Here is a 19,119-nt window from a genome sequence, read left to right as displayed (position 1 = left end):
TGGGAGAATCCCTGGACTGGTCCTACAGATGCTGGAGGTTGCAGTCACTTAAACCATCCCTTAACATAGTATGTGAAAGAAAATTTCATAATATATATTCAATACAAGGGTTCTTTTTTTGAGTCAGGGAAAGGTCCATTTATTCCAATAACTGGACTTACATGGCTGCTTTTACAAAACCAGGGTGCTGCTAAAGTCTATATGTAAGTCAAAAATGCTTGTATTACCTTAAATCTAAGAGAAGTAAAGGAGATGCTTTATAGATTTGGGGGTTTAAGCCTTAACAGGAGGTTCTTGGCCTTGTTCTGGATACCAAGCATTTCAGTGAAGCTCCATTCATGACTTCACATTCCAGATTGTAATTCTTTCTTCATTATTATGCATGGTCCTGCATTGTTAATGAAATTCTGTAATATTGTCATGCAAAAATTAAATCTTTGACATTCCAGCGTAGGTATTGGTGAAGTTTGCCTGCCTTCTATCTGAAACAGGTTGTTGCATTTAAATCCTAAAGAGATAGGAAATAGTTTAATTTGGGATGACAATTATAGAAGTTATCTTTAAAAAAAAAAAAAAAATAAAGCAACAGCTTGATTTAATGAATAGTACTGGGTTCCAGAGCTCTGTTCATAGCTGCCAACATAACCAGCTATGTGACAGTCAGCATGTCACTTAACTGCAGTGTCCTGCTTTCACCATCTGTGAAATGCTTTGGGAAGTCATGGAAAACTGAATCATAGGTCTTTTCCATCTCTAGATTCTGTTAGGTCATCCAACTGTCCATCTGCCAGTGGGAGATTGTTTCCTACATCCACCAGTGTTTTTCCAGTCTGGATTCTGTCCTTCAAGTGATTGGGCTTCCACCAGTACCTTTGGGAGATTATTTTGCAGACTTTTAGACCTCATTATGAGGAAGCTCTTCTGACATTCACAAAAATAATTTTTTTGGTCTGTTAGTTTGATTTCAACTGTTCCTTTATTCCCATTGTTACATGTTACCCTTATAGCTTTAAGGCGTGTAATTTATGCCACACCTTAAAGATGTAGGTGTGATGCAGACTCTCTGTATGGTATCTAACATAGAGAAGGAAGGACAATACAATATTTTGAAACGCAAGGTATGACCATCTATAAGAAAGTAAGCACCTTAGTTTTTCCTAAAATTTTCCTAACATTGCATCTACGGAAGTCTGCAGGCTGCTTCATGTTTTATATTTAAGTGTTCACTTCTTTCCTGGAGTTCTAGAAACTCAGCAAACATAATTTTCTCGAGGTGTTGAAGAAGTATCACTATCACTGTGATACAGGCTGGATCTAGGTGAAAGTTATAAGAGTAACTAGGTTTCTTTGTACAAAGTTTGCACAAAGTTTTGGGTTTTTCAGAACTATGAATGTGTGGAAGTGATTTGGGCTCTTCGTAACTGTAGTTGAACTGCTTTTAAAATAGCCATCTGGCAAACAACTGGTATGTAATATGATTTATTTGATGTAGTGCCCCAGGAAGAAAAAGCAATATTCAGTGAGTTCAATTTGATAAGGTTAATAGGTATTTTGTAATGCAACATATACAAACTAATTATTTTAGAATAACAAGGAATCAGTCATAGGGACATGTTTTGTAAAATACCAACTTTTAACAAAATCTGCTTGCCCAGGATTTTCATTCCTCTGTTCCAGCTGCCAATGGAAATGGTAAAGTCTGGGAATGAAAACTGCATGTGTAGTCACTCTTCAGAAAAGAGATTTTTTTTCTTCTCAAAATCTTTTTTATTGTCTTAAACTTGTATATTCACATATGTTGATGATTTCTGATACTAGCTTCATAGTCTAAGATGTGGGGCATTTGGAAGTTTATTTGTAGCACAGCACAGGCAGTGTAAATATTTTTGTAAATGAAATCACCTTTCTGCATATTTTGCTGTTGAAAATCTCTTATTACCCTCAGTAGTAGGAGATATTTCGTAAAGTCTGATCATAAGAAGAATCACTATATCTTTTGTCTGCAGGAATTAAAGCCAGATGAAGTTACCAGACTTGCACTTAGGACAGAAATTAATTTTGAAAGTGTCTGCAGAAAGGTAAGGCTTTTGGGTTTTGTTTTCTTTTGTTTCCCTCCTTCTGCAAATGTGAGAGCACTCCTTAGGAAATGGTACATACATGGGTTGAAGTACATGCATTAGCACAGTGTGTTCTGTATGTTATATTGCATCTTCATTATAGACCTTACTTTTCTAAGGAAATTTATCCACTAGGTGATATCTAGAGAAAATTGTATAACTCTTTAATAAAAGTGGCTTGTCTCTAGGCTGGTGAGCTAATCCTTACTAACTGAAATAGAATACCAGGAAACATAACAGTGGAGTTTGAGCCTTTATAAATAAATCTGTTTTGTTTATATAATACATATACATGGTTCAGTTAGTATAAGTAATTTAGGCTTTCAAAAACATTTGGAAAAAGGCTCTAAATACTTTTAGATGCAGAGAGAAGTTTCCACATGTTAACAAAACGTGACAAATGTTAGCTTGAAATAAAGGTGGAATTTTAACATCCCTGTGGCTCGTTAACTTCAGTGTGATGTTTCTCCTAAAGCTTGCTGATGGTAGATCATTAAATATTAACTAACTAGTGATAGTTATAAGAAATTAAATGAAGATGTACAAGTGGGAAGTTGCTTGATGGAATAAGCAGTAGTTGAGGTTAAGTGCTACTGGACATGCTAAAAGTGAAGAAGAGCAGAAATAAGTACTGTTTTAAGGGATGTGCTGCAGAAATCATGGCAGAAAGCAATTCTGAGCCAAAAATATCAGCATTGTGTATTTTTCCTCCACATTATCCTAAATTTCTATGGGAGTGAGGACTCCAGTGTGTCCTCCACTGAGGGAGTCTGTATTCTTTATAGTCCATAGACTATTTTTTGGTGTAGAACTGGGTAATTTCTTTCTGTAACAGCATCATTATATAATGATGTAATATAACTGTGCTGTTGCAAAGCAGAGTCATGTGTGATCTAGTTCAGCAATTAGCATAGCACTTAGAAGTATTTCCATGCTTCATGTAAGCAAAATCAAATTAATAGGAAAATATCATAGGAATTTGGTATTTCTGGAGCAAAATTTGGATGGAAGCATCTTACTGCTTTTTCTTCTCTAAATGTTAGAAGATAGTGAGGAAAGGGTCACAGATATGCTAACATGGAGCTAAAAAAGCAGCATTCTTCTTTAAATTTATTTGACCAAGATTTTCAAGTCTGAAAGTGAGCTATTTAGAAACTGGTTACTGTTTTGTTAGAAATGATGCAGAAGTGAAGATTCTGGATGTGCAAGTACATATAGAGAGGGATTTTGTGCTTGAGGAGGGATGCTAAATTCAAATAGACTTTTTGTCACTTCCTGTAGGAGTTTCTTCTGGCAAGAATTTGAATATATCAGGCTTATGCTGGTTGCATAAAGCATAGGAGACCTAAAATGAAATAATCGATGCTTTTGTTTTGAAGAAATCAACAGGTTTACAGTTGGAATTTTGTTTTCTAAGAGGACAGCTTATTCCCAAGAACATAAAAAAAAACACCAAAACAAAACGTACTACTAATCTTACTAGTTTATTTTGTCCTATTATTTGTGATGTATTCAGAGTTATGGTTGACTGTATGTTTTCCGTGTTTACTTAATGTAGGTTTTCATTTAGCTATAAGACTTGTAAACAAATAATACAGATACCTTCATGGAATTGATTTTGGTTTTAGAACTGTTACTTCTGGTATTTCCTGCTGCTGGTCATGTTTCCTAGTGGTGTGGAACTCTGTTAATCTCATATGTTGTAGGGAAGGTGTCTCATGTCTAAAATGAAGTTTATGGGTGGGTGCTGTTGCTTTTTTAAACCGATAGAGGGGTTTTTAACCTTACTGCAGTAGAAGATCATGTAATTATTACAGTGCTATTGACAAGTGGTGGCTAAGCAATCATAATTTTATTGGTTGGCCATAGCATATCCCCAGATGAAGGCAGCATCCCTTCTATGCTTCAACAAAAGTTAATTTTTCAATGTATTATTTCCTCTTTTCCCACAGTTAGTTAAGCACACAGTTTAAAAAAAAACCCGATTTCCTATACCTAGCAATATTCTGTAGGTCACATCAAATGCAGACCACACTGTTTACCTTTTTATTAACTTGAGTTTCAAAATATTTAAAGGAAAACATCCTGTGGCTGTTTTCATTTTCAGGAACAGTTTGTTTTCATTGATAAAAGGCAGTCTGCTTTTAATTCACTGTGGAATGCTGAATATTAGTTTTGCGTAGTGGACACGTAGTCAAGATATTTGTTTAATTCCTTCTGCCCACTGAGATTTTATGTTCCATTACTATGTTTCTCCAGTACTTTTCAGAATAAGATAAGCATATTTTTCTATTTTAAAAAAGTTTATATAGATTTCAGTCAGATAGAATAAAATTGTGGTAAGTGTTCAACAAGTGGCACTCTAAGTTAAGTTTGTATTATTTGGCTGTCAATATGGCTATATTGATGGTTGCTAATAAGAAAATCAGATTTATGATAGTTGCAGTGTGAGTTGGCAAGAGTCATCAGCCACATAACAACAAGGCTTCTTTTTCTAATTTTCATAAATATTATAGGGCTTACAATGTTACTGTAAGGCAAGAAACAGAAGGTGAACAGTTGTTCACTTCTGCTGAAATAATTTTAATCCAATTTAATACTGCTGCGGCTGGCATCATTGCTATCAACATGTGATAAATTCCATTGTAAAAATTGTAATGAATGTTGTCATGCGACTTTAGCTAGACTTTACATTGTTGGTGCTTAGTTACAGCTGTTGAACAGCAGATCCTGTATTTTTCAGTTTTTGACTAAGGCTTTGTGCACTTTCTGTACTGTCCACAACAAATACATTTTGCCAGACATTAATAAAATCAAAAACGTGGAAGGTCTGTTGTCCAGTGTTCATTTGAACTAGTATTTCTACCTGTGCTTATACCTGCACTATTGCAGAAGGCTTTGTTCATTAGTGTTATGCTCCAGCACACCAAATGTACAAATTGGAAGCTAATCCTAAAACTGGTGTTCATTATAAGCAGGAAACTGACTTGGGAACTGACAAAGGTCTTAACTGTTACCTTCAACTTATTGCTAACATACCTATATGTTAGCTATATGTTAGCTAGCATAACTATAAAGTAACTTGGATACATTAAAGTAGACAGGATATATAGGTTAATATGTATTAATATTTTTACAGTATTAGAGAAATTATCACAGAATCACAGAATCCCAAGGGTTGGAAGGGACCTCAAGAGATCATCTGGTCCAACCCCCCTGCAAGAGCAGGGTAACCTAGAGTACATCACACAGGAACTTGTCCAGGCGGGCCTTGAATATCTCCAATGTGGGAGACTCCACAACCCCCCTGGGCAACCTGTTCCAGTGCTCTGTCACTCTCACAGTAAAGAAGTTCTTCCTGATGTTAACGTGGAACCTTCTATACTCCAGTTTACACCCATTGCCCCTTGTCCTATCACTGGATATCACTGAAAAAAGCCTAGCTCCATCATCCTGACACCCACCCGTTACATATTTGTAAACACCGATGAGGTATGTGCTGTTTCTTCAGAAAATGGGATATTGGTCTACCTGAGAATATCTTCATCATAACCACAGTTGATTGTGCTGCCTTTGCACTATTCTAACAGATCTTGACTAATTGTAGCATCTTTAGTGTTTCTTCCAGTAAGTCTTTGGTATATAGGTTATAAGGAAAAAAAAAAAACACAAAAAACAAACCAACCCTGTGTTCTAAACACTGAGAATGACAAAATTCTGCTCCAGCATAATGAAACTGCCTAATACAAGCAATGATCTAAGGTGCCATCTTGACTTAAGCCAAAATACCTCTTTTTCTAGATTGTAAAGTCTGTGTACTTCAAAATTACCAACTTTCAGATTTGGGGAAGAAGGGGGGGGGGGGGCAATTGAAACTGCAAAGGATTATTGCATATGAAGAATTCTTTATGTGAAGAATAGAGTAGCCGTGTACATTACTGTCCAAGCTTGAACTGACCACATGCTTCTGACTTGCAGAAATACCAACAAACATTTCCAGATGATACACACATCCTCAGATTTTTGCTTCCAGATACGATCTTCACACAACCTAAGTAGCAAAGGTTTCCTTTTTTTTGAACTGAGATGCAATCTGTGGTCCCTGAGAAGTGCACCACCTTTTCCTACTATGTCTTGTATTTTCATCTGTTACTCCAGTCCTGTCACGTTTGAATCATGCAGACGCTTGTCTGAAAAAAGGAATTTGCAGAGCAAATTTTGAATATCTTCTGAGCTTCAGAGGTTGTTGGGACCATGCCACATGCCTCTGTGGCTCAAGATTACTGAAAAGCTTCCCACAATTTCTAAGTGTGTTGAGAAATTCTTCTGGACTAGAAATCCAGAAATGTAAGCCATTACTAGCTCTTAAGAGCACTTTCTTTTTTTTTTTTTTTTTTTTTTTCTTTTCTTGCTAATGTAAGGCCTGGTGAGCTTATTTTGTATTGCTTCATGTTCAAGAGCCAACTTCATCTTGTTTTGAATTTAAAAGGAATTTGAAGGCTTTAGAAATAGGATCTCAGGCAGGTCATGCATAGCCATGCATGATGTGCCAGGATTTGAATGAGCAGCCTAATGCATAGTGTGATGTTGATCATTAAAAGTATAAGCTGCCTAGTAAGGACAGCTGGACTTAACATGATTTTGGAGTGATAATATTACTGCTGTCTAGTCCCAGGTCCATGTATTTTTAATGGATACCCAGAGGCTGTTATCCTACACTTAAAGTTCTGGAAGTTATTTCAGGGGCGAGTGAATTTAATATTCAGGTCTCTTTATCTACATGTCTCAAATGAATTTGGATCAGGCAACCAGCTAAAATACTAACAGTAATAAGAACTGTTTTCTGTGTTGTGAAGCAATAGAACTGTTACTTGATACATGTGAGAACACCCTGTTTACCTCCTAAACTCTGCAATGACTTCACTGGATCTCTGGTGCAGGACTAAGGAATTCCTTCGGTAAGAAGGACATGAGAAAGAGGCAGAAGAGTGTTTCTGCCCAAGACAAAGATAAAAAGGATGACAGAGCTGATTATGCATTACCTTTATATCTTCTCAGATTCATATCACCGTTTTAAACTCTGCAGGTGATGGTGTGAGATTAGTCTCTGTATCAGTTCAAAATCTCTCTCAAATCAGCAACCAAAAGAAGATCAAGGACAAGGGTAGTCACCGTGTTCGTGCTGGTTTATGATGTGCTTTGTAAATTTACACTGAAATCGTATTTCACACCAACAGTCTATGAAAGGCAGTTTATTAAAGTCTGCTAACTTCACGGCACTAATTAGCAGTCAGTAATTATGTGTATCACTAGATAGTAATCATTGGTTATAAGAAGCTAACCCATACCAGACATGGTTACACAAGTAATAAATGAAGAACATTTATTCTAATGTATACACTTCCTTATTAAAGAAATTTGAAACATGATACCGTTACTTCTTAACTGTGTGATGGGGAAAAAAAGGATTCTCTTCTGAAATGAGTAGAGCTTTTGATTTAAACACATCTGCATCCATGGAAGAACAGTCATATCTGCATTTTCTAAACGTAAAAATATAAAGGTTTCTATTTTAGCTGACAATCCTAAATGTATACTTGTGATCTTTAACTTTATACCTTGTAGTAGAAAATAAATAAAAAAAAACACCAACCTCGGTTTTCTCTGTGGATTTGATCTGAAGAAATGCACAAAATCATAAAAGGGGCCTGATGCAAAGTCTCTTGCAGTTTAGTTGAAGACTTTCCATTAACTTCAAGGGTTTTGGATCAAGCACAAGAATAGTTGCTGTCTTTCATTGGAGCTTTGGGGGATTTTTTCTACAACTTCCTTCCTTTCCCCAAGTTCCCCCTGAAGAATTCTATTCACTGCAAAAACTTCCTGATTAGGATAGATGTTATTATTGATATAAAACTTCTACTTCTGTTGTTAGTGCCTCTAATAGCAGCATAACTAGATAATTACTCATGGATTTTTAACATTCTTTGTTTATGGAAATATTTAGTATGCAATCCATAAACCGTAGGGAGAGAACTACTGTATGAATCAGGTTTTTGTGTAATATTGATGTGATAGTCCATTAGCTTTGTATAATATGCTTCTCAATTATTTTCACTTTGCTGTTTTGTGGTTTGACTTTGTCAATGTGGGGGTGAATGGCTGGTGTTTTTTGAAGGAGCCATAAAAACCCTCAGTTACATTCTTCTTAAATTAGCTATTACTCATAGAATATCAGAGCATAATTGTAGGAGGAAAATGTTGTTACTTAATAGTTTTTAATAGTCACATATCTGGACTCAATCTCCATCTCATTCCTCCCCTCAGGCCCCTAAGTATCAACTATTGGAAACTCACTTCTATAAAATGAATTTATTAATCCTGTAAGTCCAAAGATGTTTCCGTTCTCCAACTGTGTGTTTATGCTGAGAATAGTATTTATTTTCCTATAACGTTTCCTAAAATGTTATATTATTTTCTTATTTCAATATGGAAATAAAGGTATGTCATTTGCATTTCAGATACTAGATACACTTCTCTCTATGTAATAGTTGCATCTGTCAACATCTTAAGTTTTTGGAGATCTGTTGCATTGATTTAATAGCACAATTTCCTGTAACACAGGCTAAAATAATTGATACGATGCTGGGAATGAGTGTTGCAACATTGAATTCTTTTTCTCCTGAGCATTATGACTCTATTTGAATGGAAGTTACACTGAATCTATGAAGCCACTGTTTCCTGAGAATTTTCCATGTCAATCACCAGATGTTAACATTAAGCAGGAACGTCTGTGGTCTTCCTAAGACTACTGACAAAGTGAAGAATTTCACATTCAGGCGTAAATACTTTCTCTGTGTGACTGATTAGTTTTTGTTTTCTTTTCCTAAAAGTTTCTCATCTTCCAAATGTGAACACTTCAACTGCAAGCAGCTCAGCATGTCTTTTATGCATACTCCTCTGTATTTTAGAGCCTAGAGTCCATTGCTGTGATTGCAACTTAGGTTTTACATCACTGTAAGATTAAGTCTGTCAGTTTTTGACAAATCTTTCTCCACTCTACTCCCACCTACTACTGTACCCAGTTGTCCGTCTGTCTGCTAGTCCAGCCAGTGCCATTCATTTCCCAGACTTCCAATGGGAGACTTCAGTCTCCTATCTGTACTGTGTTCTGTCCATTGCCTTCCCACCTTTGAGTGGCCATTCTTCACACACACTCTTTCGCTTACTTTCTTTGTGCCAATTTGTAGGTCTTTTCTCCATTAGTCCCTTTGCATTCAGACTAAGATGCCACACATGTACCTCAGTAGGGTTGTGCCACCAATCAAGAGCAAGAAGATAGACCAGAGCTACCATCATCTTCAACAGCTGTAATCTCAGTTTAATTACAGCTTGGATTTTGTCCATTATGAAAAGAATCTTTTAAAAATTTGGTATTGAAATAAACAGCTAGTAACTTTGGCAATTTTTCACAGATGTACCGTGTTTATCTCTTGGTACATAAAGGCTGTCTCCTGTCAAATTTTATATTACTGGTCCAGGGATCTTTTTTTTTACCACTCATTTGCATTCCTGTGAAGCTGTATTACCTAATTTTGTTGTCTTGCTGAGCTGACTGTTCAAGATTAAAATATATTCCTGTCCTTAGATAAGACTCAAATTCAAAAGTGATGTGATTGCTTTGATTTGAATATTTTAATTTCATTAATTCTGTGTGTCAGACCAGAATGTGGGCAGGCATATTGTTGTCAATAAAGCTCATGGGGAGTCGGTTTGCTTTGTGCTTTCCTGGGCAGACGGGATGAGAGGAACGAACACGACCAGTTCAAAAATGTAGCATAGTAAGTTCTCAAGGTTTGGGCTGTGTTTTGGTTTAAACAAAGTAAGGTCCAGAATGTGCTTGGTACCCTTCTCCACAGTATTGTTCAGGTTTGCATATGGTGGCCAAAAGGCAGGGCAAAGGTTCAGAATCTCAATGAATGGGTGAGAGCATGGTATAAAATAGAGAGATCCAGGTGTCTGGGGAGCCTTTGGTGCAAGAGAAAGCTGGAGAGGAAAGATGAGCATCATAGTCAAACTAGTACCAGGCAGCTTGGTCCAGTAAAGAGTGAAGGTAAATCAGACTGCCTGCCGTGCCAGCTGATTGGCACCTCCAGTGCTAAGCTATAGAGAAAGGGTGTAATTTATGAATGCTTTCATACCAACCCTTGAACCTAAAAAGTTAGCAGAGGGAAACTAGGATACTTGACATACAACATCATCACAGATGGAGTAGGTATCTTCCTTCCACCAGTCTTCAACAGATGCAATTTTTACACTTATAATGGGGTAGGATGTATGTGCATGTTGGCGCTGTGTTGGGGAGCACTGTATTGTAAGTCAAACAGCACAAATATGTTACAGGAAAAGAGAAGCACTAAGAAGGCTTTTGAATGGAAGTTACAACTGTCATAAAGATTGGGTACTACAAATGTACTACAGTCTCCAGTGAGAATTATGGTAGCAAACAGAAAACGTTAACTGAGATTAGAGAAGCTACGAATTTAGGACGGATAATAATATTGAGAGTTTTCAGTTACCTTTAACTCATTTAGGTATTAAAGATGCAATCTTAGAATTTCATCCTTTATGTGCATCCATAAGGGAGGAAATCAGTTTATAAAGTTGATCCACATGAAGGGGAAAGGAGGATATGCTCAATGAAATAAGAAAGCAGAGTGTTTTCCTGCTAATCTTCTATGTACTGGTATTGGTACCTATTGAGCAATTGTAGCCAGGGTTACTGCAGGTGGTTTTAAAAGCATTAACTTATAGCAGGGCTTTTTTTAGTGTGTGTGAGAAACCGAGATCAGTGTACCACTGAAGGAATGGTGGCCATTGTTCATTTCTGCTTGATCTTGTTTTAAGAAGCACCATAGAGTTGGCACTGAATGTAAGTGCAAGAAGAAAGGATGTAAATTAGAATATACATGAGTTTAAATGTTTCATTATTTTGGTTGCTTAGAGGATTTAAAGTGTCCAGATGACTTTAATGTTATATTATACAATTGTAGCCACTTATTTTAAAGACTGAGAGCTGCTCACACATTACTAACTGGAAAAGCTCTTTTTGCATATATGGTTTTTAGTGTGACTCAGAACTGCATTACAAAATCATGGAAAAAAAATACATTCTTGATATTTCTAAAAATGAAAAACAGCTGCTGCTGTCTTTTGCTCTTATTTTTATAAATGAAACTTTATTAGGTTTTTATTATATATTATATAAAAATGAAGTACAAAACTAGTCTGATTTCTTCCCCTCTTTCCTATCCAGATCACTTTTTAAAGTGCTGCAACTCAGAATTAAGAAACTGAGATTTATGAAAAACTTTAAAAAAAAAACAAAAGCTCTTCAGCTCAGTATGCCCGGTATGAAGCCCATCAGTCTGTTAACAGTGGAAAATTAGATGAAAAGAGCTAGAGGCACTATTGCTTGAACTTTTAAAAACAGAAAGTTAGGTGTTCTTACATTATTGGAATTCTCTTCAAAAAAAAAAAAAGAAATCTCATCAGTTTGAATGTCAATGAATGTTGCTGCTAGGACTGGCTACATTAGAAAGGTACAGCTTGGTAAAATGAGAGCATAAGCTTACGTCAGATTACCCCTGTATGGCAAGATTACTAAGTGAGAGAAAGTATGGGAAACATGAGTAACTAGTCAGTTAGTGAAAGTGTAACAGCATTAAATTTAAAGGCTGATTGTCTAGCTTTTCTTGGGTTTAGCATTCAAATAACCGCATAATGATTGAAATGGTTGAGTGGTTACGCATTAGGGAAATTCTGCATGCCAGAGTTAAGTAATAATAATGTAATGGCCCAGAAGATGACCAAGAGCCTCTGAGCATAAAGGTGACTGTTCTGTGTGCCATACAGTGAAATACCTGTTATAGAATGTGAACATCCAGGATTTCCATGTATTTTACATCTATCATCTGCTGATATGCTCAAGTAATGTCAGGGCTTCCATATATATCTGACATGTGTTTATCATTAGAGTAAGTTTTGAATGCATATACTCCCTCAGTAAATTTAATGATGGAAAATTTTGATGCCAAAGAACTGGTATGTTTATCTCTGATGTTTTAGTAATTTTTTTGGTGAACTGAATTTGTATTTCCAATTTCCATTTTCTTTTTCAGAAAGTGGCTGAAAAATATATAGATTAAAAGAAATCTGTTGTCAGTTGTGCACATAAATTGCAATGTGATATGCCAAAAAACTCAGTCTTGTTTTTAGTATCACGGCCTACCCCTGGTTAGTGTGTGCAGCATTTGTAAAGTTTTTAAGTCATCAGATCCCTGGCTTTCATATTAAGATCCTTCAGCAGTGCTCTCCCACACATCTCTCCCAAGAGTTTTACCTGAAGACACTGACACCTGACAATAGTTATATATGGATATATGTGATATATATGTTTGTAAATGTAAAGTTCTGAGAAAGACAGGGTTTGTTGGCAGGAATAAATCTTTTATGGTATAAATTACCTAAATATACCTGATTAAATAGGAGTTTCATTTTCAGGCTCTCAAATATTAGTTGGTTTTGGAGCTGTGTTTCTGTTTTAAATTTGAAGATCTGAAGTATGTCTATTTTCTCTGTTCTAAACTGTCTTTCATATGTGCTTATATATATGGTGCTGTATCAGGTTGCATCTGACAAGTGATAATTTCAGTTTGAGTATCTGTTTTACCTGAACTATTGTAAGGATGTCTTAAGATTACACCCCTGCAAGTTTGGTACAGAGTTTTGTCATCAGATTGACTTCATAAAGAAACTGGTGATATCTCAATTCTGAAACTTCTCAGGTTCATCCAAGGCAGAATGCTGTCGACTTCTTGGCCAATTAAATAATTTTACTAATATGGAGCTCATCCCTGTGTCCCTCAAATTTATTTACAACCATGTGCTTCCACACAGTTTTTGGACATGCCCATCATTCACAGCTGGGTCTTAGGAGCCCAGATGCATTCAGGTTGTAGCAAACTTGGAGAGTTCTGTTTCCTGCCCGGCTTGCAGCACTGCCTGAGTGTGGGTGGTCTATGCTGTGTTTCTGCTCTCATTTCTGTAACAAATAATTACTCAACCTTTAAAATTATGTTTTCCCAAATAGTAGTTGTTTCAAATTTCATTCTGAGATTAGCCAGCATAATTCCCTGTTTGAAGTAAATAAACAGCTGCCTATTTTGAGTCTCTAGACCCTCATTCTAGATGGCTAGTTACTAGCAAAGGACTTCATTTTTCTGCAACAGTCAGTTGTGGTTTCAGATCTGATATACAGTGGTTGTCAAACTAATTTATGGACAACCTTTCCTCCAAATTTCATTATGTTCTCTGAAAAAGTCTATCTGAATTTTGTAGCAAAGACCTTTGTATTGTTCACAGCTACCGCCTGTTATCCAGGATGCATTTTGTTTCTGTTCCCCTGAAGTACGTTTTCCGTTTCAGGTTTTCTGTTTCATCATGTTTAGCTTTCCAGTTTACTTTCTTAGTACGATTTGTCCACATCATAGACATATTTTTTCCATAGCATGAAGTAATGTTCAGCATGCTTCAATTGTCTCAAAGGCCAGCAGAGGTTTCAGTGCTTGTAGTCACAATGAGTTAGACTACAGCTGGGGGGGAGGGAGTTGGCACAATGCTCCCTTCATGTTCTCTTGCATAACCTTTAGAAGTTAACATTTTTCTCTTGCAAAAATGTGTGTGTTGATTTTGTGGGATGCCAAACTATGCAAATAGTATAGACACATTTTCTTACTAGTTCTGGAAGAAGTAAGGAAGAGTTAGCATTTGAGTTGTCCACTATCTTGTTTTGTAAGCTTATACCTAGAATGTACCCTGTTTTCCATGAGGAGATAATTAAGAATTCGTGCCTGCTTTATTCTGGAATTTTTTGCTCTGACTTTTCTTTCTTGAAACAATTATAGGAATTATTTTATGCATAAAGAGAAGAAAAGAATTAGTAGATGAAATACGTAGTCTCTACTTGGACAGGCCTGGAGTTTATGCCAAGCTATGCTCTAGTTCCCTGTGGTAGTTCGGGATGAAATTCTCCATTTCACCTCTCTGAAGATGAGGAATTTACTTCACACTTGTACGGCTGGCTAAATTAGTTGTGACAGGGTAATCCAAAGAACTTTATTGACTATTTTATGTTCCAGTTAAATATGGTCTTCTAATACTTGTAAAGTGCTAGGCTTCCTAAAGAGCCTTTGAACTTTTTCAGGTGCTTGGATAGTAGTTATTTTTTTATCATGCATGCAGCAAAGAACAGCAACAGATTGTTTTTTGTTTGAATTTTGTCTGTTTAGAAATTCTTATTTTAAAACTAGAGGAGACAATGATAGAAACAAGTTTATACTTAATATAATATCCAGATGCTGGATTCAGGAGTCTGGAAGGTCTGTGATGAATTGACAGTCAGTGCTAATGCTGTCAATGCAAGGTCAGTTAGATTCTCCAGACCTCTGCCTTCTGTTGTGTGCAGTTCTGCATTTGAGAAGGTTGTCCAGCGTACACACCATGTTGCTACAGGTCTTCAGCTTCCATACGGCTGTATACGAGGTTTGCACGGAAAGGTTTTGGTAGCAGAGGGACTATGAGGGTGGCTTCTTTGAGAAGCTGCTAGCAGCTTCTCCATGCCTGATGGAGCCAGTGCCAGCCAGCTTCAAGTCAGACCCACCACTGGCCAAGGCTGAGACCACCAACAATGGTGGGAGCACCTCTGGGATAATGTATTTAATAATGGAAGAAAGTTATTGAGCAGAAGTGGTTGCAGCCAGAGAAAGGAGTGGGAATATGTGAGAGCAGAAGCTCTGCAGACACCAAGCTCTTTCTTCACCAGGTGCAGAAGGAGGTTGAGATGGTGCTTCAGGCACTGGAGCAGAGATTCCCCTGCAGCCCATGGTGAGGCAGCTGTGCCCCTGCAGCCCATGGAGGTCCACGGTGAAGCAGATTCCACCTGCAGCCCATGGAGGACCCCACACCAGAGCAGGGGGATTCCTGAAGGAGGCTGTGACACCATGAGCAGCCCACACTGAAGCAGGGTGCTGGGCAGGAGCTGTGACCCCATGGAGAGAGGAGCCTGAGCTGGAGCAGGTTTGCTGCAGGACTTGTGACCTCACAGGGACCCACACTTGGATAGGCCTATTCCTGAAGGGCTGCATCCCATGGAAGAGGCCCACACTGGAGCAGTTCATGAGGAACTGCAGCTTGTGAGAAGGGCTCACGTTGAAGAAGTTTATGGAGGACTGTTTGTCATGGAAGAGACCCACAGTGGAGCAGGGGAAGAGTGTGAGAAGGAAGGACTGGAAGAAATAATGTGTGATGAACTGACCACAATCCCCATTCCCCTTTCACATGTGCTGCTGGCACAGAGGAGGTAGAGAATTTGGGAATGAAGTTGAGCCAGTGAAGAAGGGAGGGATGGGGGCAAGGTGTTTTAGATTTTCTTTCTCTACCTGCCTCTGATTTTATTGGCAATAAATTAAGTTTTCCCCAAGTCAAGTTTGTTTTTCCTGTGATGGTAATAAGTGAATGATCTCTCCCTGTCCTTATCTTGTCCCACCAGCCTTTTGTTATATTTTCTCACCTCTGCACAGCTGAGAAGGAGAGTGATAGAGCAGCTTAGGTGGGCACCTGCCCTCCAGCCAGGGTTAACCCACCACGGGTTGCAAGATAAAAAAGGTAAATACCAAAATATTTTCATGGTTGAATTGCCACCATAACAGAAAACAACATAAATTAATATAAGCTGCAACAATGGTTGAAAAAAAAATAAAATCATAAGAAGCCAAAGGGGACTTCAGGTTTACTAATGTATCTTGAAGTTTTGTAAGAAATTTTCAGTTTTTTCTGCTTTTGTTCTTTTACAAGACATTATCCTGCTGAGGTTTTTTCCAAAGGCTTCGAATCTGTTAGGACATACATTTTAGCTTCAACTGGAAATTATTCATCAGTCTATTTTAAAAACTGTATATAGCCCAATAAAAAATGTTGCAACTTCCATGATTTCCCAAGATCCATACAGAATTGACTGCTGTAAGAGCTTCTTACCTTTCTTGTTAATTAGGCATGTATAGCTACTTCTTCATAACCCCTGTACCATCATTTTGATCTTATGTGGAAAATCGGGAAAGTTGAGTAAAATCTGAGTAAAAGTTGATTATAAATCTGGCAAGTTTGGGCTATCCATTCCCATTGCAGAGTCTGAAGCATTTAGTGCTGCTGTTTCTCTCCTTTGAATACTGTGGGATTGTTCTCTGTTATTTCAGTATTTGGGAGAACCGCCCACTTGTAAACTGTTGCTGTATCTATCAGAGACCAGTTTACTGCATCTCCTAGTTGATCCATCCTTCTATTGTCAAAGCAAGACACAGTCAACGAACAATCTCTTGCTGTTGGGTGCAGAGAGACAACAGAGCTACCATGAGTGATAGCATTAACCAGTTGCTTCTCATAACAAAATCTTCATGTCTGATAGCCATAAATCATGTGCTGTATGTCTCACAGACATAAAGGAAGGGGGAGAGCTAACAGCATTTGACAGTCAGAAAGTAACTTTTCTCCAGGGTTGTATTCCAAAGCAGTATGAGGTCATGGGATGGAGTTGGGTGGCAGCCATGATTTGGCACCTTCAGCTACCCTGTGACTCCACATTAACCACATCTGCTATTATGAAGGACACCTGTAACTAGTTAGAGCTCTAGGAGGAATGTGTGGATTAACAGATTTTCTGTTGGGCTTTTTGTTTGGGTTTTTTGTTTGTTTGGGGTTTTTTTAGTAGAGAGTCACTTTTCCTAAGCTGCTACAAAGGGTATTGTGGTGATATCTTGTTTTGGCCCAGAACTGGGGTTTATTTTTATGGGATTTTATGCTTACCCTGGTTAACATTATCACTGCCATTTTTTATTTTTTTTTAAAAATCAGGCTGTTACACTCAACATTAAACTGCACTTCCCATTAGTTTAGGAACTTGAGTGTGATTTGATTGAAGGTTACTTTTTGTGTCATAGCATTTTTACTGAGTATTTGTTAGTGGGGTCCCTGAACATCCCTATTTGCATGTCATTAATTTAAATAACTGAGCAATGATCTAAAGTGGCAGATGCAGGACTGTCCTTTCACCTAGCTGAAATTACAGTTGTAGTCTTTGTAGTGGTACACTTTTCTAGTAGCAGTCTTGTTGCTGGTGAGACCCTTTCATACAAAAGTCAATTGAAAAAAAACAGAAGTATGAGCTCTTTAAAATCGTTTGTGTTGGAAGAGATTAAGACTTAAGGATCATCCAGTTCCAAGCCCACTGCCCTGGGCAGGGACACCTTCCACTAGACGAGCTTGCTCAAAGCCCCATCCAACCTGGCCTTTTTTTTCCTATTATTCATTACAATTATAGAAGAGAGGGTATAAACAAAAATAGATTTGAACATCAAGAGTAACTGGAATGAACCAACGATTTTAAGTCTCTTTTCATATTCCCAAGTTAATCCCAGGCTTCTGACCTTTTATTTTTCCTGATGCTGTCGTCTTAAGCACGGTAATAAGGTATTCCTATCAACTCCTGCCCCAAGGCTCCGATACAAGACACTTGAGTTTCTTTTTCTCACTGTTATCACCTGCGGTTGTATGAAACAGGTACTATCCACAAAACATCTGCTGAGGTTTTCATCATACTGCCACTTCGTTTCTGTTTTTTGGGTTTTTTTACCCAGTTCTGCCAGCCCTCAGAGCCATTTCATATCTAAAAACTTGCATTGTGAGTCTATCTTAGCAAGCTTGTAATGTCCATTCTCTTCCCAGACGTTGCCACATAGTACAGTTTTGTCTTTGTATGTGTGTTTGCACATGAGTAAGTTATACAGCTGCTGCTTTATTATGGTATGACTGACAAGTTATGTTTTGAGGCTTGTGCCTCTCTGAGCACATCTGCTATTCAGAATGAAGAATGCCTGTTTATGCAGTTTTGGTTCCTTTTCATTTTAAGAGATTTAAAAATACAGTGAAATTAGTTCAGTTAAATGTCTACATGGAGCTTAATGAAACATAGCAGTGATGATAGAGAGACATTTTTACTACTATACAGGGAAATAATGCATCACTTACCAAGATAAAGTTTGAGGAGACTCTGACTTTTCAGGTGGTTCTGTATGTAGCCTGCAACTTTTCACTGAAAAGTGTGACTGTGTATGCTCAGTTGCTTTGTTCACTTTGCAGCACCTTAGTTGCACACTGAATGAGTTCCTAAGGAAAGTACCTAGGACATTCTTGAGTGAAAAAAAAAATAAAAATAGTGTAAAATAATACAAGAAGTAACAAGAACATCTGAAAATAAATGTGTATGATTCCAGTGTCTTTGTAATTAAACATAATGGGGACAGTAGGAGGCAGAAAGGGTATATGTTATAAATATAGCTAATGTTTTTCTGTTAAGTGTTATTTTCTGCCAAGGTTATTATACACTGGAAAATACTTAAGGAAAAATAAAGTGAGCATTGAATGTGCCAAAAATGCAGAAAAATGGGAGATTTTAAAGAATGTGAGTGTCATATTGTATGTTTGTTGGCTACTGTCAGTGTGAATAGTGTATTTTGCTATAAGGAAAAAATGTGGTTATTCCATATGTATTGGCATGTATAAGCTTAAACCCTTTCTATAAATACACAAATTAAGGGACACCAGATGTTGCACAGAAGCTGCTGCTGCTTTCTGAACTTCATGGTATATTCTTTCAAAACCCACAGGAAGTAGCTGAGGGAAAAAAGTGTATTAATTAAGTTCAGAAATAGATTTTCCAGCTATAGAACAATCTCCAAAGAAAATACCATTTGATCTTAGAAATGTGAGCTTGCTGTCCCAGGAATCTGGTGGCAGCCTGCAGCCCTGTCACATGGGGATCAAAATTCAGATTTCAAGTTCTCAGAGCTAGGCTTGCCCAAAAGTAAGCCACTCTGTGGTCCTTGGAAATGGA

At 37.4% G+C, this 19,119-nt stretch overlaps 1 protein-coding gene across 1 annotated transcript in view; it reads left to right on the top strand.

Moving 5' to 3' along the window:
• SRFBP1 (serum response factor binding protein 1) overlaps window positions 1-19,119 on the top strand; it is a 69,340-nt gene that overhangs the window by 43,446 nt on the left and 6,775 nt on the right. The window contains exon 4 of the mRNA XM_061346054.1: window positions 2,007-2,078. Coding sequence (XP_061202038.1) covers window positions 2,007-2,078 — 72 coding nt within the window. The remainder of the gene's footprint in view (window positions 1-2,006; window positions 2,079-19,119) is intronic.

The sequence above is a fragment of the Neopsephotus bourkii genome, unplaced genomic scaffold (assembly GCF_033783945.1).
Source record: "Neopsephotus bourkii isolate Nb327-2 ecotype Australia unplaced genomic scaffold, CSIRO-AGI_Nbou_v1 NB_256, whole genome shotgun sequence".
NCBI classification, from domain to species: domain Eukaryota; kingdom Metazoa; phylum Chordata; class Aves; order Psittaciformes; family Psittacidae; genus Neopsephotus; species Neopsephotus bourkii.
This window is presented reverse-complemented; position numbering and strand designations above follow the sequence as displayed.